This window comes from Platalea leucorodia (assembly GCF_965183815.1).
Source record: "Platalea leucorodia genome assembly, chromosome: 6".
In the NCBI taxonomy this organism is placed as follows: Eukaryota; Metazoa; Chordata; class Aves; order Pelecaniformes; family Threskiornithidae; genus Platalea; species Platalea leucorodia.
The window spans coordinates 84,973,616-84,998,751 of NC_138828.1; the positions used below are offsets into that span (position 1 = coordinate 84,973,616).

General features: G+C 54.5%; 2 protein-coding genes across 19 annotated transcripts in view; both read left to right on the forward strand.

Moving 5' to 3' along the window:
• RAB11FIP5 (RAB11 family interacting protein 5) overlaps window positions 1–10,101 on the forward strand; it is a 44,103-nt gene extending 34,002 nt beyond the window's left edge. For 3 of the 5 annotated variants that reach the window (XM_082314834.1, XM_082314835.1, XM_082314836.1), the window contains 2 exons: window positions 4,459–4,648; window positions 5,723–10,096. In XM_082314834.1, coding sequence (XP_082170960.1) covers window positions 4,459–4,648; window positions 5,723–5,932 — 400 coding nt within the window. In that variant the 3' untranslated portion in view covers window positions 5,933–10,096. Of the gene's footprint in view, window positions 1–4,458; window positions 4,649–5,722 lie in introns of all 5 variants that reach the window. The other 2 variants (XM_082314838.1, XM_082314837.1) reach the window with 2 other exon arrangements.
• Window positions 10,102–15,202: 5,101 nt separating this feature from the next.
• SFXN5 (sideroflexin 5) overlaps window positions 15,203–25,136 on the forward strand; it is a 104,046-nt gene continuing 94,112 nt past the window's right edge. For 3 of the 14 annotated variants that reach the window (XM_082315569.1, XM_082315570.1, XM_082315560.1), the window contains exons 1-3: window positions 15,214–15,295; window positions 24,165–24,295; window positions 24,427–24,614. Coding sequence is in view for 8 of the 14 variants with exons in the window: in XM_082315557.1 (XP_082171683.1) it covers window positions 18,871–19,068 (198 nt within the window). In the remaining 6 variants the exon portion in view is untranslated. The other 11 variants (XM_082315567.1, XM_082315565.1, XM_082315557.1 and 8 more) reach the window with 8 other exon arrangements.

The window sequence follows — 25,136 nt, forward strand, 5'->3', positions numbered from 1 at the left end:
CAGATCCTCAAATCATTCTTAATTGGATTATTCATCCTCCAGCAAATAACCTTGTTTGAAATTTGCAGATAGCAGGTACACAGAAACCTCCTGAATTTTGGTGGTTTGTTATGTTTCATGGAAAGAGAAGTGTCCTGCAGTCCCAAAGGGTCAAATGAGGCAATGAGAGAAGTGTAGTCCCAGGGCTCTCTCTGTCGATAGTGTGTGCTCACAGTCGCCTCCGGGCTTGCCTGTGCACCCATCCAAGGGCTGACCGGCTCGTGGGAGCAAAGTGGGCTTGGACCTAAGAGCTGGTCGTCGTGTCAGTGCTGGCTTCTGTCACGAGACACGTCTGGGAAGTCCTTGAACATCTCTGCTCTGGTTTCTCTACCTGTAAAACGCGGATGTTTTGGATACTTGCTGCTGCGATTCAAGAAGCTTTGAAGAGTTCCTGAGGTCTCTGTGGAAGGCCCTGAGGATCTGCACTACTTTGTAAGGTTGGGGAGATGTGGCTAATTGTCATGGGGGGAGAGAGGCAAGGTGGAAAGGCCCTTCTCCAGGTCCCCGCGGTGATGCTTGCCTTTCCTAGAATCATCTCCTGTTAGGCTGGTCAGTGGCACGTAGACAAAGAAAAGATACGATAGAAAAAAGGTGGAAGGAAAGAGGAAAGACTTCAAACTTAGAACAGGCATTAAGGCTTAGCTGGGTCAAAAGTGTCTTTCTCTTCCGTCGGATGAAGAAGGAGCTCGTACCTGGTGTGGATTATTGAGAGTCTGGTGTGGTGGGGTTATGTGCCCTCCTCGGGAGGGATGGCAGCTGCGTGTGGGGGCCCATGTCTCTTCCCAGGTGGCCAGAGTGGCTCTCTGCTGGTCATCTTGTTCAGGATGGCAAGTCAAGTGGTAGACCTGTCTATCTGAGTGACACCAGCCCCTCCCGCCTAGTCTGGCCTGGTCACAGTGAGCTGGGAGGTTGTGCCCTCCTGGAACAGCTTCTTGTGTGCCAGATTTGAAGATGCAGCTGGGGAATTCAGAGTCCAGAATTCAGAGCCCAGAAGAACATGTGTTGGGATCGCATTTGCAGATCCTTCCCCGCTCTCCTGCAGCGAGGGAGGGCTCTGGCCACAAAACTGTTGCCGCTGGGGTAAGGTGGGTGCTCGGAGCATCGGTTGCAACACTCAAGTGTACGGTGGTTCCCCTTTCGGCTCTTTGGGGAAGGGCGGGATGGTGCCTTCACCGCTGGGAAGGTGTCTCAGGTCACATCCCCTGGTTCAGGTGGGACCTGAAGGACAGCCCGTGACGGTGCTCTGGGGACTCCGCTGCCTTGGGGCAGCCCAGCACTTGTGCGGCTCCTTACCCACCGATGGGGAATTCAGATCTGTGACTGCTGCAGCTGTCGCAGCACTTGCAGGTGACAGGACTGGGGACGTCGCAGGTGCCGAGGCGGTATTGGCACGTGCCGCTTTGTGCCTTCCCAACGTCAGGAGTGCAGCAGAATCGTCCTCTTCTGAAAACGAGGTTTCAGGTTAAATCACGTGCCAGTCTTTGTGATCTGAATGTCTTCCTTGTGGAGCCCTGGGGGCTCGGAGAGTGGCTTGCCACGTCCGCAGACAGACCTGGGAGAAGAGAGGCTGATCCCGAGTTCAGTCATTCCCTTTCCTCCCGTAGACCCTTTCTCCACGGCGGTCTGGCCCTCGGCTGCTGTGTGCTGCTGCCGGCACAGCAGCTTATCCACAAGACTGATTTCCTTGGATTTGTTGTCTTGTTCTCTGCGAGAAGCATTTTAATGGGTTGATAAAGACTTAATTTCCGAGCTGCTGTCAGGGAATCTCCCCAGTTTTTCACTGTGCTCAGCAATGACCTCGGGGGCATCGGTGAAAGCTGTGCTGTGACACAGCAAGGCTCGCTCAGAGAGAGGGGCCAGGGCCGTGCTGCTGCCATCCTGAGATGTTTCCTCTTGAATGAAAGCTTCATCGTAGACATATGTCCCCTCGGAGATGCAGTACCGGATTAGGCAGGCTGTCGGTGTGAGCAACTAATTCTACTCTCAAGTTCACATTCATCGACGGGCAGATGGAAACGGGTCCAAGTTCTCGGCAGACCCATCAGGGCTTCAGACGTGGCTGTGAGGCGTGGAGCAGCCTCTGCTCCCCTGGAAGCACCCGGTGCCGACCATCCCGGGGCGGGACGCAGGCGGAGGAACGCCTCCTGCGTTCGGGACCTCGCAGAGCGATGAGCTGAGGGGACGGAGCCCCTGCTTGGCTCAGCAGGAGCCCTGCACGCACCACCTTCCCAGCGGGAAAGAAGGAGATAATGGTTTTTTCCCTTTTAAATAACTTTTCCAGCTCTGCAGAAATTAATATGATCCCACTGGCAATGGGGTTGAAAGCTGCCTGCGACCAGACTTGCAGTGGGAAATGTCCACCAGCTTTCAAAATGCATCCAAGCTATCCCACTGGCATCCCAAGGCTGTTGCTGGTTTTCATTCCGTAGAGAGGCCTTGGTAAGTTTGGTCCGAAAGAGGTCCCCTTCAGAGGCCTGAGTGTTCGTGACGGCCAGCCGGTGCCCTGCAGACCTCTTGCTTAGGGGTGTCCGTCTTCTGCTTCTGCAGCCGTACTCTGGTCTTAGCCTCTGCGCTGGCTGTGGGGATGCATGAGGCGATGGTGGCATCTGGGGCTCCTTACCTTCAGATCTGGCTGTGATGAGCAGTCCTGCTGGCTCCCCAGCCGCTCTCCTTCCCAGGCACTGTGTTTTGAGGAACCGTAGAAGTCCTCCAGTGGTAGCAGAGCTGTCTTCCCCAGATCCTGCAGTGAACCCCACTCGTTTTGGGCTGGGAAGGAGGCTAGCAGCGGTTCAAGCAAGCAAAGTCATTACTTATGTTTTTTAAAGGACTGGGGAATGAGCAATGTTTTAGGATCTGTGCACGGCCTCCGGTCCGGTTCACCCTCACCCCATCTTACGTCATTAGAAACGGACAACTGCCGGACCGCTTGTCAGGCGGTGTCACGGTGTTCGCAGCTCTGCTGGTGAAGGGTTTGGGCCAAGGTGGAGCATGCTCGAGGCTGCCGTGCAGAACAGCAACTTCTCCAACCCCTGGCGCTGTCAGTGGACTCCCGCTCAGATTTTTGGGATCCCTCTCCATCCTTTCAAGCTGTCCGGGAACCCTCGGCTCTGTGCCCATGCTCGGACAGCTCTGACAAGGGGCGTTGATCCTTTGGCTTGTTGGAGCTGGTCAGTGGCTACCATTGCTGTCCTCTCCCAGAAAATGGATGACAGGAGGCATCATCGTGGTTGAAGAGGACTTCTAGACGTGCCCTGTCAGCACAACGGGGAGATTGCTTGGTACATCATCCTGATGCCGTCACCGCTGACAAGGCACGAGGACACCAGCCTTGAGGACCTGGGCCATCCACCTGGTGCCTTATGTGATGCTACCTTTGTCCCAGCCTCACCCATCAGCTCTGCGGGCGTTATTCCTCCTCCCACAACCCATCCTACCCACACCCTGAGGTCCCTACTTGTAAAGAGAGACTTGCCCGTCTTGCTTGAGAGCTCCTGCAAGACGTCCCTCTTCCCCTGCAGCGTTGTTTGGACGCGCAGCAGTTGGGATTATCACCCTTTGCAGGGTGGCCGCTGCATCTGATGAGTGCGGAGGCTTTGCAGAGCTCCCAGGTAGATTTTACGATCTTTTCATCCCGAGTATGGTGCGCAGGTCTGCCTGTTCCTTGCAGGAAGGTAGCATCAGGTCACTTCTCTTTCCATCACGCTGAAAAGCAAACTCACTTTGTTTAAGCCCAGAATCAATCTTTTGGGTGAACAGTGAGGCAAAAGTAAATGAAAATGTAATTCCCCCTTAAGTGTCGGAGAAGGTGCATTCAGACCCCATCTCCTCGCCCTCCCTTTTGCCTAGCGGAGGGGCACCAATCCTGCGGTGTCTTCCAGGCAGGTGGAGCCCAGCTCCTGAGCTGAGGCAGCGCAGGAACTGATGCACGGTGGTGCAGGAGCATCCCTGAAGCATCCGTGGTGACCCCAGGCGCTAATCTGGGGGCTCCTGGGCAGCAAAACGCCCCTCTGGGCAGTGGGTGCAGCAGCCCCCCATTAGCTGGGACCTGGGTTAAGTTTCCCCCAGCTGTGCCAACACCTGGCGGCCGGGAGTTTTGGCTCTCAGCGTGGACCAAGCAGCATAGGTGTGGGCACGGAGACCTGTTCCGTATCTCAGCCGAACACGTGTCCTGGGGCTCCTTAGCTCATCTCTGGGTGGAAACAGTGCCGGAGAGCGCTGCGGGCTGCCTGCTCCGCAGGACGCTGGCTCTCCTCTCTCTTCTCTGAGCAGGTGAGCTTTGAGCAACGCAGGCACAGAGGATTTAGCTGTGTGGAGCTGACTAAATCTGATAAGTGGGTCCCACCCCCATAAAAACCATAGGGAGAGCCAGCCACCCAGCTCGGCAGGGTGTTAACTGTCCAACCTCCTTGTTCTCCTTAGTCCTCACCCAGTGAAACCCATCAGCGCTGCGGTACAAGAGGTCTCCAGCGAGAAGAAGCAGCAGCACAGGTCCAGCCTGACGACCGCTCTGAGCAACGGCCTGGAGAAGCTGAAGACGGTCACCACGAGCAGTGTCCAGCCTGTGGCCCCATCCTCTCACCCGGAGAAAACGGACTCGAAGAAGTTAAAGGTAGGAACCTACCACTGAGGGGAGAGCTGCGTTCCCACCCGCTTGAGATGGTCTGTAGTTGGTGACAGAGGTGCAGAAGACCAGTGTTGGAGGAGGTGGAACAGGGTCCTGCCACAGTGTGAGCGGAACCATGCGTATTAACCCCGACATCCTTGATCCTGGTTGCCCAGCCTCCCACTGGCCTCCCTTCCTCCATCACCTGGCCTCCGGACCTTCTCACCCCGTTGTTCTTCTCCCACTGCTTGCTTTGGTTGGGGGTTTTTATTGTACAGTGTGTAAGCGAATGCCTGGTTATCCGCAAGACGTGAAAGATGGAGGATGTGATAGCTGCCTGATTGAAGGCCTGAAGGATTTTTTTCTCCTGACAGAGGGAAAGTGCTTCCTGGAGCCTTGCTCAAACGCTGCTTGCCTGGCTGTATTTTAAATGCTGGCATGTCAAGGCAAGCAAGATACCTGTGTGATATGTCTGAGAGCATGGTCTCACGGGGTTACCTTCTCCTTCCCCTTGTCTGCTGCCGCTCTGTTTGCCTCCCCAACTCGCCATGTTGGGGCTCCTCTGGGAGCTCCTGAGGGGTCTTTCAGCTCTTAATTCTCTTCTCCTGTCGTCATCCAGGCCTGCTGCTGGAGGAGTAGGGAAGGGGGAAGCCACGGAGAGGTGGGGTAGCTAATGCCAGGCGTTACTATGCCAGCCCAATGGGCTCCGTTGTGCCCGTGCCCTTAGCTTCTCACTGCTGGGGGCGAGAGGTCTGGCACAGTCTTTGGGGCGACCCTGTTAAACGATTCCCTCAGCTGGTGGAAATGCCCAGCAGTCACCTCTAGCCCCATGGAGAGGGCTGCGTTGGCCTGGGGGTCTGGGCAGTTGTTCTGTCCCCAGTATTTTTGGGTGACCCCATGGCACGTGGGAAAGCTGCTTTGTAAAGACACGACGTGATAGCTGCACCATGTCTCAGATTTGGAAAGAAGACAGACATAGAAAATACTGATGGCTTTGGTTGTTGCTGCACCTTGCAAGTGCTAAAGGGAGCAGCGGTTTTCATTTGGCTCACTGAATGTTCCTCTTGGTTTCTACCACAGGATCCCGCCGTACTGGACCAGTCAGCCAAGTATTATCACTTGACCCACGATGAACTCATCCAGCTCCTGCTGCAGAGAGAGAAGGAGCTGAGCAAGAAGGAGGAGCACATCCATGAACTGGAGAATTACATTGACCAGCTGCTGGTGCGCATCATGGAACAGTCTCCCACGCTCCTCCAGATCCCGCTGGGGGAAAGCAAGACCAAGTAACCTCTCCCCAGAGACCAGCATCACTTGCCTCGAGCACTTCTCCAATAAACACGCTGCAAACATCCCTGCACTCCCCCCTCCTCTTTCAAGAGGGCTCCAGTGGCTTCTGTTCGCAGAGTTTAGCAGGAAAGGTTATCTGCTCCTTCCCAGCCCAAGCTTCTCCCAGCTCTGGCTCCAGGGAACTATAGGGTCGTGGGCTGTCATCCACCCTATGGGGAGGAGCAGAGCCTCCACATGAGGCAGATGCCTCCTTAGGTTCCTGTCATCGTGACCAAGCGGCCTCTTTGCAGGCGCTCATCCTGCCGATGCTTTACATGGTCCACGGACATTTGAGAGCTGGAAACCACCTCGCCCATGTCTTCATCCTGCTCCTGCTGCTCTTCTGCCCACACTCTTCCTCATCTCTTTGCTCTGAAGTGGTGTACCCTGGCTGATGTGTTAAATTGGTTGATGACATCAGGGATGCTTAAACTCAGCAAGGCTCTACCAGCGCGTTACTGTCTGCTGAGCCTGCTCGGCCGGGCAGCTAGGGGAAGGGGCTACCGTTGGGTGCCTCTTGCCCTTCCTGCCCCGTACGTTGTACCCCCAAGCGAAGGGTCTCCGTCCGAAGAGCCAGCTCCAGGTTGTTGCGGCACCTGACCATATGGGAGACGCTACACAAAGCAACAGCCCCGGGGTCGGAGGCCGTAAAGGACTCAAGCCGACATCACTGCCTGACCGCGAGCGGCGTCGGTTCCTTCGCTGTGTGCATGCAGAGTCTCGCCGCGGCCTCAGTTACGCGGCTCAAAACTGAACTTGCGATATGGGAGAAGGGCCAGCGATGGTTTGTGCACCGTCAGTACCGCAGGAGATCTTCTCACGCACTGCCTGACCCGTCACCGGGCTGGCTGGCCCCCGGTGCCCTGGGGGGGCCTCCTGTATGTATAAACCACAGCTGAATTTTCTACGCGGTATTTCATTCCCCCTTTCCTGCGTCCACAGGAATTGCTTTCCACTGGCTGCCTCCCACCATTGACTTTGCGTCGTCTTTCTCCACGCAACAGGAAAACGCCATCGGGACCGAAGCTCGCGCGCAGAGGAGGATGTCTGACTGCCCGGCCACCTCTATGCATGACATCCTGCTAGGTCAGGCATCCGTCAAACGCTCTCTGTCAAAGCTAGCAATTCAGTAATCCTCGCAGACCCCCGCCACGCCAGTATTAGTACCCAACACCGCTCGAATTGTATCGCAGCTACACGCCAGCGTCCGGTCTCTGGCGGCTTGGGCCCACCCTTAGGCGTTGTAGGCCAGCTCTCTAGGGAGCCGAATGCTTCTTGCTGCTCACTGTTGAGCGACCGTCTAAAGGCCTCCGATTTACGTGGTTTAGCAGCCGTAGGTGATGTTCGCCTGAGGCTGGTGAGCGATGCTCCTGGCCGCACCGGAGTACAGCGCAGCTTTTGATTTGGAGATGCTGTGGAAGGGCGTAGAAAGGACGTTGCTCCCTCTCGTTCTGCCGGGATTTTGGCTAGAGAAGGCGCCGTGCAGGCAGAGGGTCAGTTGGTGTGGGACTGGAGCTGTCGTGGCGTGTAAGGCATCTTCTCTCTCCCGTTCATCTCCCAGAGTTAACTGGATTCTCTTAAAACCTTCATATTCTTTTCTCCTTACGTGCTTCAATGTATACCATGACTTTGAAAAATCGTGCCTTTTGCAATAGAACAATAGCAGTTTCCTACCAAAAAAGGCTCTGAAATCCAATTCTCAGTTCCGTGCAACCCGTTTGGGGCAGCTTTCTCTTCTGTTTGCCTGCTAATCCGAACGAGGTGAGTTTATTTGTAAGCGCAGACAGCGGAGCCTTCCCATCCCTGTGTGCGGGTTGCTGTTGGTCTGCGGCAGGAGCGCTGCACGGGCAGCTCGCCTGACGTGGGAGGCAGGGATGTGAAGGGATGACGCTGGGGGAAGAGCAGGCCAGATGTTCCAAGACAAAATACAGCTGGATAAAGACAGTAGTGGCTCATGCTCCAAGGGTGAGGTTGGAGAAGTAGGCTGTCGGAATAAGAGGTATCGGCTGAAAAGGAGATTTGGCGTTGCTGTCATTGACGTTTGGTCATGCCTAGCCTGCAGACCATCGCGGGAGGAGGAGGATTTGTTACCGGGGAAGATAGCGGCTACGAGCCTTTAGTCCCTACCTGCCTTTGCCCCTAGGAGGAGGTAATCTGGGGTTTCACACTTCTCTACCTGCGTCTTCATGTTCCTCCTCCCTCTGTGTGTCTCGGCCGCGGGGACTTTGTTTCTGGTGTAAGATGTGAGGGTCTGAGGGAAGGTGTTTATAGAAAAGTACCAGAAACCTCTCTCTGCCTATATAATCAAAAGATCCCGTGGCCTGAGAGCTGGGTTTCCCTTTCTGGCTGGATGTCTCTCGTGGAGAAGCTCTCCCTTTTCTCTGAAAGCCGGCAGGGAGGAGCTGCGGACAGTCCAGCGTCGGACGAGCGGCGTGGCGCGGGAAGGAGGGCCGGGAGAAGGGGCAGCCCCGCCGACGGCAGGGACGCAGGGCAGGGATGGTGAAGGCTTACGTCGGGCGGGCGTTGGTAAGGGGGAGGCGCAGAGCCAAAATCTCACGCTGGCTCTGCGCTCCCTGGAAAATCGCTGCTTCCCGGGACTTCTCCCCCGTCAGCAACGTAGGTGCTCCCCACACACAAGTGCCAATGATTTAAGGAGCTCGCTGCACCTCCTCCCTGCCTTCTCCCCCTCCTCTTCCATCACGTTTCACCGCCTCCCTAATCCCCCCTCTGCCTTAGTCAGCTCTGCCTTGTTTTTTCTCTCCAAAGCTTGAATGTTTTGCACTTTACATATCCAAGTTAATCTCAGAGCTACAGCAGGCCGTACTGGGTGTGCGGCCTTTTCAGCAATACGTGCTCCCTCCCGTGTCCCGCCTCCCTTGCGGCGGCACAACGCAGCCCCCGAACCGCCTTCCACCCGCGCCGCCTCGGAGGAGGCCGGGGCGAGCAGGGCTAAAACGTTCTCGCCTTGGCTTTGTGATGGCAGAGCATCTCCGAAGGGCGAGGCGGGGGTGCGGCGGGGGTGCCTTGGCATCGCGCCTGGGACGGGGGGGCTACGGAAAACAACAAGCGGTGACGAGAGCCGAGGCCGCCCTGACGTTTCGTGTCTGTCCTCCAGCGTTTAGAAGTCCAGAGGTACCGACAAACGACGAGTTGTGCGTAGGAAAAGGCTTTTTAAAGATGTTTCTGTCTTCGTTCTCCGTTTCTCCACCCTGCTGTCCTGCAAATGTGGGGTTTTTTCCCCCACCACACAGTTTTTATTCTCTGCATAAGAGCAAGCAAGCTTGGCTATACCACCCCACAGCACTGAAGCCGGAGTCTGTATAATTTTTGTGTTAAAACCTCTAAGTTACCAGAGGGAAATGGTTTTCAGGACCTAGATGTTTTCTCGTAGGAGGGGGGGATGAGAAAAAGAAGCAGGGGAAATGTTCTCAAGTTGCTCATGTCCCAAATCTCCGTATTTAGAGATTTCTTTGCAAAAACAGGGAGGCGAGCACCGCTTCTGGTCAGCGTGCAGGGTAACGCTCCGAGGTCTGAACCGAGCGGACGAAAGGGCTTTGATGGGCCGGCAGCAGCTTTTCACCGGTTCCGTTTTAAACACGGCCGTAACAATTACTCTGTATTTTTGCCTCCTGGTCCGTCTTTCTCTTTCCACGCTCACGCTGTTTCACAAGGTCTTCCGCAGGGTGCTGTTGCTCTGCTTTTGTTGTCAGCCCACACTTGGGTTTCTTGCTTTTAAAGAACTCTGGCCAAGTGATTTATTTTTTTTGCCTTGACTGGCCCTCCTGGCCCAGAGTCGTGGGCCAGAAGAACCGCCAAGATATATCCTTAAACTGGAACAAACCTGAAGGGATGTGGATCCTGAAGCGTCACGGCGACTCGGCCGTACGACTTGTCTGTGAAGAAACCGCCGCGTGGTTTGTGTTATAAACGTGGGGTGGAAAATCATCCCGAAACGGGAGAGAGAAGCGTCGGGGGTTTCAGAGTTGTTGATTTCCCTGTACTTCACGTACGCAGGAGTGGGTTCTGTGTGTTTCATGTTTTAATAGTTGCAACTAATGTTTATAAAGAGCTTGTTATTTACGTTTTAAGCACTTTAAAAAAAAAAAATAAAAGTTGTTCAAGCTGTTCCTAGATACTTCTGATTTATTGACAACAGCGTCTGTGCCGATAGCACTTGGACAGTGAGTGACATTTATCTGTTTATTTTCTGAAGTAGGATGACGGCGTCCAACTTCTCCGGCAGCTTTTCCAGCATCGTTAACAGTCCCCGGGCGCCGTGCGGTGGCTGCGGGGGGTTGGTAGCGCTGCAGGGTTACCTCGGGTTCCTCTCCGAATATCGCCCCGGCCTGCGTCCACGGGTGCACCCGCGGGGCTGTAAGCTCCTCTCGGCTTTCTTCCCTGCGCCTTGCCGTCGTGTTGCGTGCTGAGCGACCGCAGGAGCTTGGCTCGGGTGGCCACGCTGCCCCGGGGCATCGGATCTGCCCGCAGCTCCCGTTGACTTCGCCCCTGCGTAGCAGGAGGGTGAAGGTTCTTACTGCGTTCCTCGGGATTTGTGGAAAATCAGCGGCTGAGGAGAGAGACCCCGCTGCGGCGCCCCAGAGGAAGAAGAAAGGAGAGCTGGTGTGGCGTGGTGGACACCGGATTGTCCAGCGGCTTCCTCGGGGCCGCAGCTCCCAGCACCACGCAGCTTTTACCCGCTCTTCGTGGGCATAGAGCACTTGGTTTCTCCCCCTCCGCGCCGCAGACCTCGCTTGGCACAGGACTGATCCCCAGCCGAGACCTTCGCCTCTGGCTCCTCTCCCCTAATCCCACCCAGCTGTTTTACCGCTCGGCCGTTTCCCTCCTCAAGGCCTGCTTCTTTCTTCATGCCTTTTCCTGCGAAAAACTTAACTCCCCTTAAGCTTCGGTAAATGACTTTGGTGCTCTGGCAGAAGAGTGTCATTAGCTCTAATCCCGGGTTATTTTTCACCCAGCTGGATCGCAGGTCGTTACCGAGCTCGGCACCTGTCTGGGGGGATCACATCAGCCCCGAGAGCCCGGATCGGCTGCGGGGGGGAGAATTCGGCACGCTGCTTCGCAGGATCGGGGCGCTGAACTGTGACCCTCTGAAAGACTATCCTAAGACAAGGCAGCCTGAAATGGCTGGGCTCGCCTGGGCTTCCCCCGGCTGCAGAGGGGGCACAGCAGAGCCGCAGTCGCTGGGAGGCTGGGGGAGCCGCAATCCGTCAAGTCGGGGGAAAAAAAAAAAAAAAAGAAGGATTTTAAGACCTCAGTCCTGCGAAAACTGCCGTACGTGATCGTATCGGGTGCCTCTGCCTGCTTGAAAGCTTAAAGCAGAGGCTCGGGACCGACACAAATAATTCCCGTCCCTGCAGGAAGAACTGGCTGGGTTTCTCGTTCGAAGCCTGAGTTTTGCTGCCCGTCGCAAGTTTTCTTAAAAATCTGGCTTTACAGATGGAAGCCGACAAGAAACGCTCCTGTGGCTTTCTCGCCGAGCCAGCCGGCAGCCCAGCCCCGCGGCCAGCTGTCGCGAGGGGTGGCCGGCCAGGACCCCCGCATCTCCCTCGGTTTCTGGAGGCGTTTGCTCGATGGCCGGGGGGGAGCTGCTTCTCCCCCCCCAAAACCAGAAAGAAGCGTCGGTGTTGACTTGACAGTCGTTGCTCCGGGGAAGCAAAGCCCCCCCTCCTCCATCCCCAAACCGGGGAGACGCGAGTTGTCAGTCGAAATGGATCTGGTTAGATTGATATCAGCCAAAGAATTGATATTCTTTCTGGTATTTAACCAAAAAAGTGATAGTCTTATGTCACTCCAAATGGGGTTTTAGATAAACAGATTCTCTCCCCTCTGTTGTTACAAAACATTTAGTGTGTCAACATTAGGGATTGTATCAATTATCTGGCTCTAGCTGTAACGGGAGGGAGGGGGATTTCCCTCCTGTAGAGATTTGGGTTATCATCATCCACATTTATTGGAGAGATTTTGCTGCGTTAAGGACAGGCTGAAACCTTTAGAAAAAGACGAGTTGCCTTGTAAAGCGTTAGTCACCGCAAAGCGATTTTCTTTTTTTCCTTTTAAGACAAGCACTGTTCGACCCTGCCTAGAGGAAAGCGAGCCCGGGCGACACGCTGCTCGTCGGGACGAAGGTCAGCGTCGTGGCGCAAGCGGAGGGATGAGAAGGGCAGCGGTAAAACGGAGCTGCAAGAGCCGCGGTTGCGCTGGGGGGGGGTCAAAAGGGGGTTTAAGGCGTGGGAAACCCTGCCCGGGTCGCGCAGCTGGAGCGGCAGGCGGCAAGGGCTCCCGTCTGCGCTGCAGCCGGGTTTAATTAAAACAAGCAAGCCGTTAACGCCGAGGACACGGCACAAGGACGGCAGCGGGTACGCTCCAGCAAGCGGGATTTGTTGTTGGATCTTCGCTCCTCATCTTATCTGTTCCTGGGGCGAGTCGCGTTGTCACGCCTGCAGGGAGAGGGCAAAAGGAGAGGCGACGCCGGCCGCCAGCAGCCTGTCACCCCGCGGGAGCAGCGCAGGAAGGAACAACTCGATTTTAACAGTATCTCGAAGGGAAAAGGAACAAGAAATGAGAAAAATGTCCCTTTTCCCTTCTGGTAGAAGCTCCTTCCTCGTGCGGGTGCAAGGGGAAGGCACGTGCGCTTTGGCGTGGCAGGGTAAAGCACGGCTCGCCTCTTCCCACATAACCCGAGCGACACCTCGGGAATTCCCGTCAGGAAAACGTGGCCAAGGGGCTGAGGCTTGCGACAGCAAGCCAGCACGGGGCTCGGGGATGGCACAAGCGCCCTGCCCGGGCGGCAGCTCCCGGTCGCCCGGCTGCGGCGGGGTAAGCGCGTCGGACGCGACCAGAGGTATCGCGCTCGCGGCAGGCTCTGCGCCGGGCCCCTTCTCCGTCCCTTTTCTACCCGAAGTTGCAGGAGATTTGCGATTCGGTGAAGGGGATCAGTGGTGAATTAGCCTAAAAACAGAAATGGGTTTTGCAGATGGAAAGAGAGGGGAAGAAAAAGCAGCAGCACATCCGTGAAGCGGAACAGCAGCATCCCCACAGCAAAACATTGTGATGTTCTTATTTTTCCCTGTATAGCAAAAAATAAGGGATTTGTTTTTTTCAGGTACATTGTTTAATTCCTCCTTAGATGGAAAAATCTGTTTCTGACCTGCTTTGTAATCCGTTGCCTTTACTTCTGCTGCGCTAAGCCTTCCTCTTACACCCTGCCTGCCTTGCCTGCTTCATCCCCACCTCCAGTCTATTTGCTGGCCCTTTGCTCTTCCTCAGGGAATTGATCCTAATCCTCCAAACAATTTCACCGGCATTTGAAGGGCCAAACACTTCTTATTCCACTAATCTAGAGAAGAGCATTCTGGAGATCGCTTCGCGCGCACCCCTTCTGCCCCCAGCCCTGCGCGACCTTGTCTTTATCTCCACAAATCGTAACGCTGAGGAAGCGGACAAATAAGTCTGCGTCAAAGTAAACTTTATTATTTCTAGCTTTCCTATTCTTTATTTTTAATCATGTATTTTAAAGGTCAACAGCAATTGTTAGGCTCCCATCAAAGCAAGAATATGTATTTCCACAAGGAAATGATGAAATTTTGAGTTTTTTTCCAGAAGCTTTTGGGCTTTCACCTTTCCATGTGTTATTATTTGCTCAGAAAATGTCAGAATTAAGGCAAACGAATGCTTTCCACATCACATTCCTGTGCACCTTGTACCACCACCCACTTTCTGGCTGCCACGTCGGTGTCATTGAGAAAACGGTGTCTGCGTTCAAAAAAGGAAGAACGTTTTGGAGCGAGTCCCACGTGAAGCGGTCAGAAACGTGCGCCGTGAGGTGTACGTGCTTCTAGGGCAGGAGGAACGGAGCTCTGTCACCCGGGCACCGCCGCTTGCCTCAGATGCCTCTGTTAGTTGCTAAACTCAACCGGTATTTCACAAAAAGGAGAAACGGACAGGGAGAAGAGGCAACAGAGGCGGGGGAAAGACTCACGTAGGGGGTGCGTGGCCCTCACAGAGCCCTGACGCCAGGCAGGAATGCCCTGCGCGGGAGCAGGAGGGAGGCCATACTGTACCCCAACACTTTGGCTGCTCCCGCGGGGCCTCAGGCAGCAGCAGCCTGGGCAGGGGGAGTCAGCCCTGCCGCAGCCAGGGTGGGGACACCTGGAGTCGTAGAATAGAATCGAACCATAGAATCGTTAAGGTTGGAAAAGACCCTTAAGATCATCGAGTCCAACCGTTAACCCAGCACTGCCAGGGCCACCACTAAACCATGTCCCTAAGCACCACGTCTCCCCAGCTTTTAAATCCCCCCAGAGATGGGGACTCAGCCCCTGCCCTGGGCAGCCTGGGCCAGGGCCTGGCAGCCCTTTGGGGGAAGAAGTTTTTCCCAATACCCAACCCAACCCTGCCCTGGCGCAGCTTGAGGCCGTTCCCTCTCGTCCCAGCGCTTGTTCCTGGGGAGCAGAGACCGACCCCCCCGGCTCCAGCCTCCTTTCAGGCCGTTGCAGAGAGCGATGAGGGCTCCCCTCAGCCTCCTCTTCTCCAGGCTGAGCCCCCCCAGCTCCCCCAGCCGCTCCTCCCCAGCCTTGTGCTCCAGCCCCTGCCCCAGCCTCGCTGCCCTGCTCTGGCCACGCTCCAGCCCCTCCATGGCCGCCTTGGGGTGCGGGGCCCAGCGCTGAGCACAGCATTCGAGGGGCGGCCTCACCAGTGCCCAGCGCAGGGGCACCATCACCTCCCTGCTCCTGCTGGCCACACCGTTCCTGACACAAGCCAGGATGCCACTGGCCCTCTTGGCCACCTGGGCACCCTGCTGGCTCATGTCCAGCGGCTGTCGACCAGCACCCCCAGGCCCTTTCCCGCCGGGCAGCTCCCAGCCGCTCCTCCCCACGCCTGCAGCGGTGCCTGGGGTTGCTGTGACCCAAGCGCAGGCCCTCGTACGACGCCCCCGGCCTGAGGAGAGCCCCCTCGCCCCCCGACTCCCTCCTGGGCTCCCCCAGGTTCCCGCCAAAGCACCTTTCCCGTCCTGCCCCGGGACCCCGCCCGGCTGCGGACTCCATTTCCCATGCTGCCCCGCGCCGCGCCCCCATTGGCTGGCTGGGGCGGGCCGCCCCGTCCCAGCATCCCCCTCTCTGGGACTCCATCTCCCGGCGTGCCTTGCGGGAGATGCGGTGGGCCGCGGCCAATCAGCGCGGCGGCGCCGCAAGGGGCGGGCCCGGCGGCGGGGGAGGCTGTTTAAAGTGGCGCTTGCGGCGCTCGAAGGGGATGGCGGAACCGGCGGACTATCCCCCGTTCCAGCTGGGGAAGCCCCGCTTCGAGCAGGTACCGCCGCCGCCGGGAGCTCGGGGGGGGACAGGGAGCGGCGGCGGGACCTGCCCCCCCCCAGCCCCCCCCCGCGCGGTGTCGTTCCCCCCCCCCCCCCCGCCGTGCGGAGAGACCCCCGCTCCTCTCTCCCCGCCCCCCCCAGGGCGGCGCGCTGATTGGTGCGCAGCCCCCCCCGCCGTTGGGCAGCGCGGCTGTCACTCAGAGCCGCCGCCCCCCGCCCCGCGGCGGCTCCCGCGGCGGGCGGTGATTGGCGCGTCCCGCCGTGCCCCTGTGGCTACGGGGTGGGGGGGGGCGCGGTGCGAAGCACCCGGGGCTGCGGGTTCGAGTCCCGCCGCCGCCTGCCGGGGCAGCGGGGCCGGGCGGGGGTCTTGGGGTCCGGCGCACGGCGCGGCCTCGTCCTCCCACCCCCGTAGGTCGGGGCGAGGGCTGGGCTCTGCCCCGGCGGGGGTGGCGGCGAGCCCGAGGCGGCGGGGAGGTGAGGAGCTGCCCCGGGGGGGAGCGGGGCCTCCAGGGCAGGGCCGCGGGGCGGTGGGAGCGGGAGCCGGGGCCGGTCGCGGCTGGGCGCTTCGGCCGCCTGACGACGGGCTGCCCGCGCCGCGGGCTGGCACGGCCGGGGTCGGGGTGGCGGGCGGGCGGGCAGGGGCTGACGCTCGCGAAATGGCGTCGTGCGGGGCGTCTGAGGTGGCCGCCGAGGAAACGTGGTCTGGGGCGAGGCGTGAGGGGAGGCGCGGCCGCCCCCGCCCCCGGTACCCGCTGCCCGGGGAAGGGCAGCTGCCCACCGCAGCCGTCCCGGGGCGAGGAGAGCCGGTGCGGGGCTCAGAGCGGCTCGTCCCCGCTGCCGCCTTCCGCAGCCGCTGTTCCCAGCCGCTTTGCAGGGTCCCCGCTACGGCGCGGCTGACAAAGGCCGCTCTTCGTTCTCGCGGAGCCGTGTCAGGCTTCTGGTATGGCTGGGAAAGTTCATAAAACCTCCTTCGGTTGCTCTTGAGCTGGGTAAGACGCCTCTGGAAAGGAATGAGCCATTGCCATTACCAAGAATGAGTAGCAGGAGTCTGCTCGTTAATAGGTGTGTGTGTCCCCCACGCTACTGGGGCAATCTCCAAGGAGGCTTTCTTCCCACCATCCACGCGAAATCTGTACGGGACTGCTATTTGCCAACCATCTGACTTGCTAATTGCAGCTCGCAGAGCTTGGCTTGACCGAAGCCACCCGTTTGGGTTGCTGAGAAGTCCAGTTGCTGATTTCCCGTGGGGAGCCAGCTCTCGGGTGGTGGATCTACGCGCCTCCTCCCTCGCCGCCTTATCCCCGTTTGGGGATAATGGTCGTGGCGGGACCTCCTCGGAGCAACGGATCCCCCGCAGCAAGGAAGGGGTGACTTCCCCGTGCCGGGAGCCTGCTCGGCTGCGCGAGCCGAGGGATGCTCAGGCTGGGGAGACAGAGCTTTTTAATAAGGAGAGGAGGAGGAGGAGACGCTACTCCCTTCTAGACACCACAGATGATTCGAGGCACACTTGGCAGCGAGTCAGGCACAGAATCGGTGCGTTCTGTTCATTAAGGAGCGACTGTCACTTGTAGCAACATTTAGAAAATGTTTCGAGGGGTATGGCAGGATGTTAATGATTGCGTGCGTGTTTGAGCGGAGAAGTCCTCTCTCCTCGCTGCCACTCCTAGGAGATGAACTGGGTGCATTTACACCGTGGCCCGGATCCGGGGTGAGGGTTGCCCGTGGGCAAAAGCGCCCTTGGGAGTGGATGCTTCGGGGGCCGGAGGGCCACACCGAGCATTGGAAATCATTCCCCTTCTCTTCTATAGCGGTTTTATTCCTTTCCTGTAAAATTTTCGGCAAAGCAGCGTGGAGGGCCGGCGGGAGCTGTAGCACGGGTCGTGGTGCTGGTGTCCTGCCAGCTCTCGCCCCACGCTCCCCTGTTTTCTCCTGCTCCATCTGCCCGCCTATGAAGCGCGGCCGGACGGCCCCGTTTGGGATCCGGCAGCCTTGTGGGATCGCAGAACAAGGAGGTCTCCAGTGTTGCCAGGGCTCAGGGCGCCCGGTCGGATCCTGCGGTCGGCTCTGCTCGGGTTGGGACGGGGCAGCCTGCCCTGTCAGTGCCAGGTCTCCCGTGGCACGACCCGGCAGAGCCGAGATCCTCCATCGCTGGGTCAGTCTCCAGTGCTGGGGAAGAACGCCTAGGGATCGGCGCACCTTAAACACCGCGATCCTCTTCTATCAGCTGTTGAGTGCATTCCCCCCGCAGCTCTCTGCCCTTCCCATTCTTTTGAAGGCCTGTTGCAGGGTTTTATTTGTTTATAAGATCTCGGCTTTAGTGGTCCAGCTGACAAAGGATGCCTTACTTGTTTTGGAAAGGATTAGTGACGCTTCGGGTGGTTGTTTAAATTCTAGACGTAGCCCCGTGTGATGACAGCATTTACTTTTCCTCTGAAATGCTGGCTGGGAGCAGGTCTGGGGCTATTTAAGGGGAGATTTGACTAAAACTGGGGCTGGGAGAGATGCAGGGAGCTCTGCTAAGCATCTTTGTCCCTGTGGGGAAAAACAAGGGAAAGTTGTGTGTTAGGAACAAAAACCTTGGAGAGCAAACTCGGCTGCCTGGGGATTTGGTTCAGAGGAGGCACGGTGGTTTCCTTCCCCCGCCGCGACCCAGAGCCCCCGGAAAGCGGCTGAGCAGAATTTAGGACAGCAGGCGGGAGACGTCCATCCCCAGCACCACCTCTGGAGCTTGTTAAATTCCCCTTTTCCCACCCCTTGTTTTGCAGTTCGCTTGTTTTTCTTGATCTTCAGGCAAGTGGCGTTCGGTCAAGTCACCTTTTTTTTTTTTTTTTTTGGGTTGTTGCCTCTGCCTCCCAATGGAAGCGGGCTATTTTTAGTTAAAAGAAGAAATGAGGACATTAAGCTTGAAAATGTGTGATAAGGACTTAATTTTCTGACGAGTAGTTTTAATTTGTTAGGCATACTCTTTTTTTTTTTCTTTTTTCTTTTTTTTTTTTTTTTTCCCTTTAAGGATTTGCTAAGGGCTCCCTCTGCTAGAGCCAGAGCACTAAATGTGTGTTCCCAGTGCTCTGGGGTCTTTGCCTGTACCCCAGGCATTTACCCTGGGCAAAATAAATGCATATTTTTTTTCTAGCAGAAGAGCTGAGGAAACCTTTCCACCTAAATAAGGTGTGGGTGCGGTTGTTTGCTAACCAGAGGTGTTAACTGCTGGAGGAAGATAGCACTAGTTAAACTCGGGTGGTTTTATCGGGGTCAGCTCTCTAAAAAGTAGCAGGAGGGTGTCTCGGGTCGTGCAGGAGGACTGCGAGCACCGGGGAAATGGACCGAGGAGCGAGCCCACTTCCCTCGCAGCTGGAGCTGAGGGTGGTCACCTCAACAAGCAGCGCTCAGGAGCACGCCTTGTCCTCTTTGCGAAGTAGGAAATAAAGAAAAGAAGTCGCAGATCTTCGATCCTTCAGGGGAAGGAGAGGGAAATAAAGGGGAATAAACCCAAACTGGAATCGTAAGCATCTTTTCTCCCTTGAACGGCTCAGCGTGTACGTACGATCACGGAGTACGTGATGTGCGTAGCATGTTTTATTCTGTTGGCCAAACGTGCCATTTCTATCAGTGCGGTATTAACAGCGTCGTTAGAGATGTGCTGTTGTCAGAGCTTGACCTTGCAGATATCTTAAATGTTGGAACTCAACACATGCTAATCTCGGAAATGTCTTATGAGGACATTACTGCTAAAAATCATTATTTCCTGCTCTTCGTATACTTTAATCTGGTAAGTTTAAAGTACAACCAGGGTTTATTGCCCCCTTTAGCAAAACCACGTGCCCCCTGTGTCCGAGATAACCCTTGTAATAACACACAGATAAAGACGCTGTTGATTAGATACGCCTCTCAGGAGCTTAATGGCTTGCTGCTGCCTTACTGTGATGGCTGAAAGCCCTGGTACAGGCAGCGGGAAGAACCAGAGCTATATCGTAACAGCGTAAAGTTAACACAGAAGTTTCTACTCGTGCTGCTCAGTGTAATGTTATTTTCCACTTTAAAAAGTGAATGAAACTCTGTCCTAAAGGGCCGTCATTGCAGAGAAGGGATTTTCTTAAAAGGCTGCGCAAGGATGTTTAAGGTTGGTTTGCCACTGCTTTAAGTCGTGTTATGTGCAGGTCCAGCCCAGCGCGTACGAGCTGCTCGAGATGAGGTTGGCATCTGCTAAATGGTGTTTGCTGTCGCCAAACGTGGCTTTCTGGGCCCTGAGGACGGGCTGACCCTCTTTATCCGATGCAATCTATTGGGTCCTGCAAACGCGTGCTTAAAGATGAATTGCAGAGGAGAAGAGGAAATACACCTTTGGGCTTGGTGTTCATCTGTTAACTTCACAGAACCTGCCAAAAACGCCATCCGTTGGCTTTTTTACATCTCTGTCAGCCAGGATTGGATTTTAAACACGGAGTTGGTTTGTTTGTGTCTTGTGCTACAAGATGTAACCCCCTACTACTCCACGTAACGCCTGTGGAAGGTTTCCACGTCCTGTCCCGTCTGTGTTCGTGAGCAGATCTGTCACTGGAGGTAACCGAAGTTACTGAGATGCAGGAGCTACTCCTATACACGCCCTTCGCCCTTTAATATTGTAAAGTCAAATGGAAAATATCGAAGGGCTGAGAGTCCGTAACTTTATAGCCTAAACTTGTAATTGGGGTGGACCGCAAGCGTGCGTGCAGTTACACAGCTCTGCTCTCCGGCCGTACCTTGCCAGGGTCCCGCTGCTCAATGGCTTGGATTTTCTTAATTTTGTTTGGTTTAGCTTAAATCTCTTCCTAATTAATTTAAAGCTGATGTAAGCCTGATTTTTAGCTCAAAAAACCCCCAACCCGAGTCTGCATGCCATTTGCTCTGGCTTAATTAAATTCTTTTTAAAATCACACTGTAATTAATTTGGTGAAGTTGTGCCTGTCTCCTGTTCTTCCCAGGGCTGCCCAGCACACGCTTTCAAGAAACACTCACCCTCTTTTAAGGTGATAAACAAGCGCTTGCTCGTGGCCCCTCACCTGTCTCTCCCTGCCCTTCTCCAAATTTCTTGAGCCTGGAAGGAGTCGTTTCTGTCTAGTTCTTATCTCGAGCCAGCTGGATCTTGCATGGCCCGCAGCACAGCCTCTTCGGTGAGCCGGAGCTGTAACGTTCTCCCGCGCTCGCGACGAACTGCTGTGCCACGTAAGGGAATTAATATTCCCAGCTGCTTTGCAGAACTTCATCTTGCTTGCAGGCTGGTGAGAAGTGGTCCCAAAATAGCCGCGATTAATCACAGGAAATTTGTGTTATTCAGTTTTCTTCCAGATAACTGTTTACTACAACAGATCTTACAGGAATAAAATGGCAAAAAAGACCACGGATGGATATTTGGGAGGTGAAGGTCAAACTTCTAGGTGTCTTGCAAGCTCCATCTCTTGCATGAGTATGATGGCCAGAGCTGGAAATGATCCTGTTAAAAAAGAAACAACCTGAATTCTCACTTAAATCTGGGTTTGGGTGACTGCAGCGTGCTGTAGGGCTGCTGCTGTGCTGGTGCACCGAACCGTGCCCGGCTGCTCCTGTGCCCCGGGGCTTGATCCTCTCATCCCGTTCGCTTGTCCTAACAGCTGTTGGTTTGCTGGATGGATGCAGAGTTGGCTTGTCCGGTTCAGACCTTGGAGGGAGGTGGAAATACCATGGTTTCCCCCTATTAGATGATAGCAGGCATGAAGTGATGGAGAAAGGATGGAGGAGAAAGGGGTCTGAAGGAGGTATAGGGAAAGAAAGCAGTTTGTGTATGATGTACAGCAAAAGACGACATGCTGGAACAGTGAATAACACTGTTTTAGCACCGAAATGGCATCTAAAAGGCAAATAAAATCAAATTCCCTCTTCTTAGAATTTGTAATAATGAATTAATGAATGAGCATGTGTTTGCCAGAGCCTGGGACAAGGCAGTGGTTGGCGGGAGAAGGGCTGAGCAGTGCCTTGGCCGTCAGAGTTGCAGGAATAACAGGATGCTCCATCGTGAGGACCTGCCGAAAGTGGTTCCCGAAGTATCAGGATTTACAATATGGACCGTGGGCAAGTACTTGCCGCAATGCCTGGCCTTTCCCTGCTTGTCCCGCACCCCAGGAGTTCGTTGTAGCACCGCTTTGCTGAGAGAATGCTGTTACGTACAAGAGCACTGGCTGCTTTGTTTATCCTAAAGCCCTTTAACTAACAGAGCTTGAAAAGAAAGTGGCCATAACCCGGGAAAGTAAACGCTTGTTAGCAATGGCAGAACTTCAAGCAGTTGCAGAAGAAAAGCATAAAAACTAGAAACTGCAATATTGTGCTTCACCTGAGGTCAGTCTCTTGTTTTCCCAAGGCTTTCAGTGGGGCAAATTTTAAATATATATGTATATTTTTAATAATAAAGAGAAAGGAATAAGGAAAATGCTTCTGTAACATGTTTCTGAGTTTATTTCTCCCAGCGGTTTTCGATTAGCTTCTTCATAGGGGCTTCTCCATTCCTCTTAGCAGAGCCAAAAGGTCTTGTAAGAAAATTGAGAAGATCAGGTCAGTGCCTGCCTGGTGCTTTGCAGTGCTCAAAGACAACCAGTAATGTGCAATGGATTCATTTGGTGTTGGAAAATAATTTGGGAGTTGAATGTATTTTAAGCCGAAAGAATTTTGTTACGTTCCTATTTACTTATTTCTCATCACTTCTGCTCACAGTTAAACACGATACTGCCAGCTCACAAAGCACTGCCGTGCCCAGCGAAGCCCGAGTGCAAAATGTCAGTGTGCGAATGCGAGTAAAGGGGTTCAGGGGGTCTCTGGGTTGAGTCCTCGTAGCCCGCTGTGGGAACCAATTTTTTTAGTTCGTTAGAGCCGAAGAAGCCCTTCTTGAAGGCTTCTTGTCTGTGGTCAGCCTGCAAAAGTCTTGTATTTTGGCTATTGATTTCCTGCTTATCCCGTAGAAACTTGGTATTTGCAGGAAAGTGTTTGAATCAAGGCTGGAGAGCAAAATCCTGATCTGTGAGTTCAGTTTTGTGGTTACGTTCATGAAGGCGTCTTGAGTTGCAGTTGAGGTGCAACAGTTGGATCTGATTTAATTTCCCCCTAAATTTCTGAATGATTAGGATTTAGGGTTTTTTTGCCTCTTGTTTTGCATGCAGCTTTGTGAAAACAAATACCAATCTTTAGCTAAAAAAATTCTGATGGCTTCTAGTCAGGAGACTAAACCCGGGAAGCAGGATCTGACCTGGATGATGGAAAGGCAACCAGCAAGGTCTAGCAGTGAAGCAGCTTTCCATAGTCATCTGAAAAGGAAAAACACGGAGTCCCTTGGCTGGACGGCAGTAAAACCGATGGATATTCTTTGCTCAGGGGCTGTACGGCCGCGGTAAATACACTGCTGCTTAGGAGGGCAGAGCAGTGAAATACGCAGTGATGATGTTTAGGCGCAGCCCCAAGAAGACAACTTTGCTCGCGGTTTGAATTTGCTTCCGTTTGATGTGGTTCTCAGAGAGACCACAGAAGGAGAGCTTTTGTTGTGGAAAAAGGAGGTTCTCATTCATCAAAGTTAAAAAAAAAAAAAAACAAAACAAACCCCCAAAAACCCCACAAACAACAAAAAAAACTTGTTCAAACTCATACTCCTCTACTTTTTTGGGCTGTTTTTTTCATGAAACAAGGTATGGCACCATAAATTGACTTTGCGATGCTTTAGATGTAGAAGTGGGGACTTCCACCCGTCCCACTCTGCCACTCCTCTCACTTTGATGTTGCTTTCCCCCGTCCAAGGCTGAGCTTTATTCCCTTCTTTTCCCCCTAGGTTTTTTGATTGCAAGCGAGCCCTGCTTGCGTGTGCGCGAGGGGGAGAAGCGGAATGGGGAAAGTGCTTTTTTAGCAATTAGAATGTTTTTGGGTTTTTTTCCAGTTGCTTGATTAACAAGGCTGCTCTCTTTAAAATCTTGGCCTGGACTTGGGAGTGAACGAGGTTTAATGCAGTTGCCTTGTTGGAAGAAACTTGGACCAGAGGCAGCGGAGCGAGAAGTTTGTTGATGGCTTGTCTTCTGCTGTGCCGTCCCGTGGTGGTGATGAGGGATGTCGCCGAGCCGACCCGTGAGCGTGCAGAGCCGATCAGGATGCGTTAAAGGATAACGTGCTCTCGTGGGATTGCAGCTTCTCCTGTTTCTTGGGATCTGGGAAAGAGAGCAGGCAGAGTTCGGCGTCAATCGCCGTGCCGGAGGCTGAGCCCCAGGGTGACCATAGCCCTTCTGCTGGAAGGGTTGGGTGCTGGTCGAGCACCAGAATCCCCTTCGTGGGAGACTTAAGAGTGGTTTTCACTTCCAAGAGGCTCATAGTAAGAGCAACAAGGAAAAGCACATTTGTGTAATTGCATTTTAGAGAGCTCATGGTAATGTAAAAAGGGAAGTGGAAACCACAGCCGATGAGCTGGGGCTTGTTGCTTGCCTTAGGGGAGGGAGGATGGACCGGAGCTCGGGTCGCTTTGTGCATCCCCGATGGTCAGGGACGTTCTTGAGAACTGGCTTCTGCCTTGTGTTTCACCCTAGGGAAGAAGTACATCTGCCTTCCCGTTGTCCTTTCTTTGAAGTAGCAGTAGCAAGAGGGCGATTTCTTTATTTTTTTAAAAGTGGGGATGAAAGAAGGAAGCACTGAAATAGCCCTGCCTGCCGGCAGACAAGCAGTTGGCCCCAGGTGACCTTGCGCCATGAAGTGCCTTATGGTATCGGAGAAAAGGACGCTTTGGCCATCATCTCCTAGCAAGTCTAGCACAGTGTCTGCTACTTGGCCGTGTTAATTTTCGTGGTTCCTAGCCTAGCCTGTATATTCAGACTTTTTTTTTTTTTCCAGGAGGAAGGCTAGGAGGATAAAGCAATTTTGAAGAAAGACTTCAGAAAGCGCCGAGACTCTTTCATACAGATCTTTTAAGTTTCATGAGGCTGGAAAAGCATTTCTTCCCTTACTGGGTTGCAGCATTTCTGGTTGGTTTTGTGTGTATGTGCACTTAAAGATACCCACGTTGGCCGTAAGCATTTGAAGGAACGGTCAGCAGCTCTGAATGGTATAAATAGCTTTTATATTTTTATGTTTTTCGCTCTGGACCTTACTGTAGAGTTCCATGGGAGCCTGAGTGAGGTCTGGTGTCCTGAACCTGCTCGAATGGTCCAGCCCTTGCCCCGGGGCTTGTCTGACCGCAGAAGGAACGGGTTCAGGCAACACCACCGCCTGAAAACGAATCCCTCGTTTAAGGATTAGACTTCTGGCACTGTTAGCTCCCCGATCAGACGGTTGCAGCATCGGGTGAGTGTCAGCGCTGGCACAGGGCAGGAGAGGAGGAGGGGGCGTGGGAACGGGCTCGCGGCAGGATGGGTTTGAGCTGCTGAAACGTCTCCTTAGCTGGGCGTCGCGGAGGTTGCGCCAGGCAAGGATCGGAGCGGGAGACCAGCGCTGAGCCAAATGAACGACGGCCCTGGGCTATGAGACAGCTTCCAGAGAGCCTCTGCAGCTTTGCAAATTTAAATCCGCACTTCTAAAATAACACTCACATGGTGCGCGTTTGAACTTAGGGTCTCATTCCCCCTTCCTTGTGCCTTGTACTGTCATTTACACCTTTGTAAAGTGGGTGTAAAATACCAATGTTCTATTTAATTCTATTTAATATTGTTTTTCTCACCGTGAAACGCATATTGCAGCGGAGAAGTCGAGACCACTTATATTTAAACCCCCCCCGCCCCTTTTGTTCTTGTTTAAACCATGTACTTACAACTGCTCTGAATTCTCTTATTGCTGTTTGGCATTGAGCAAGTGCAGACAGAAGGATGG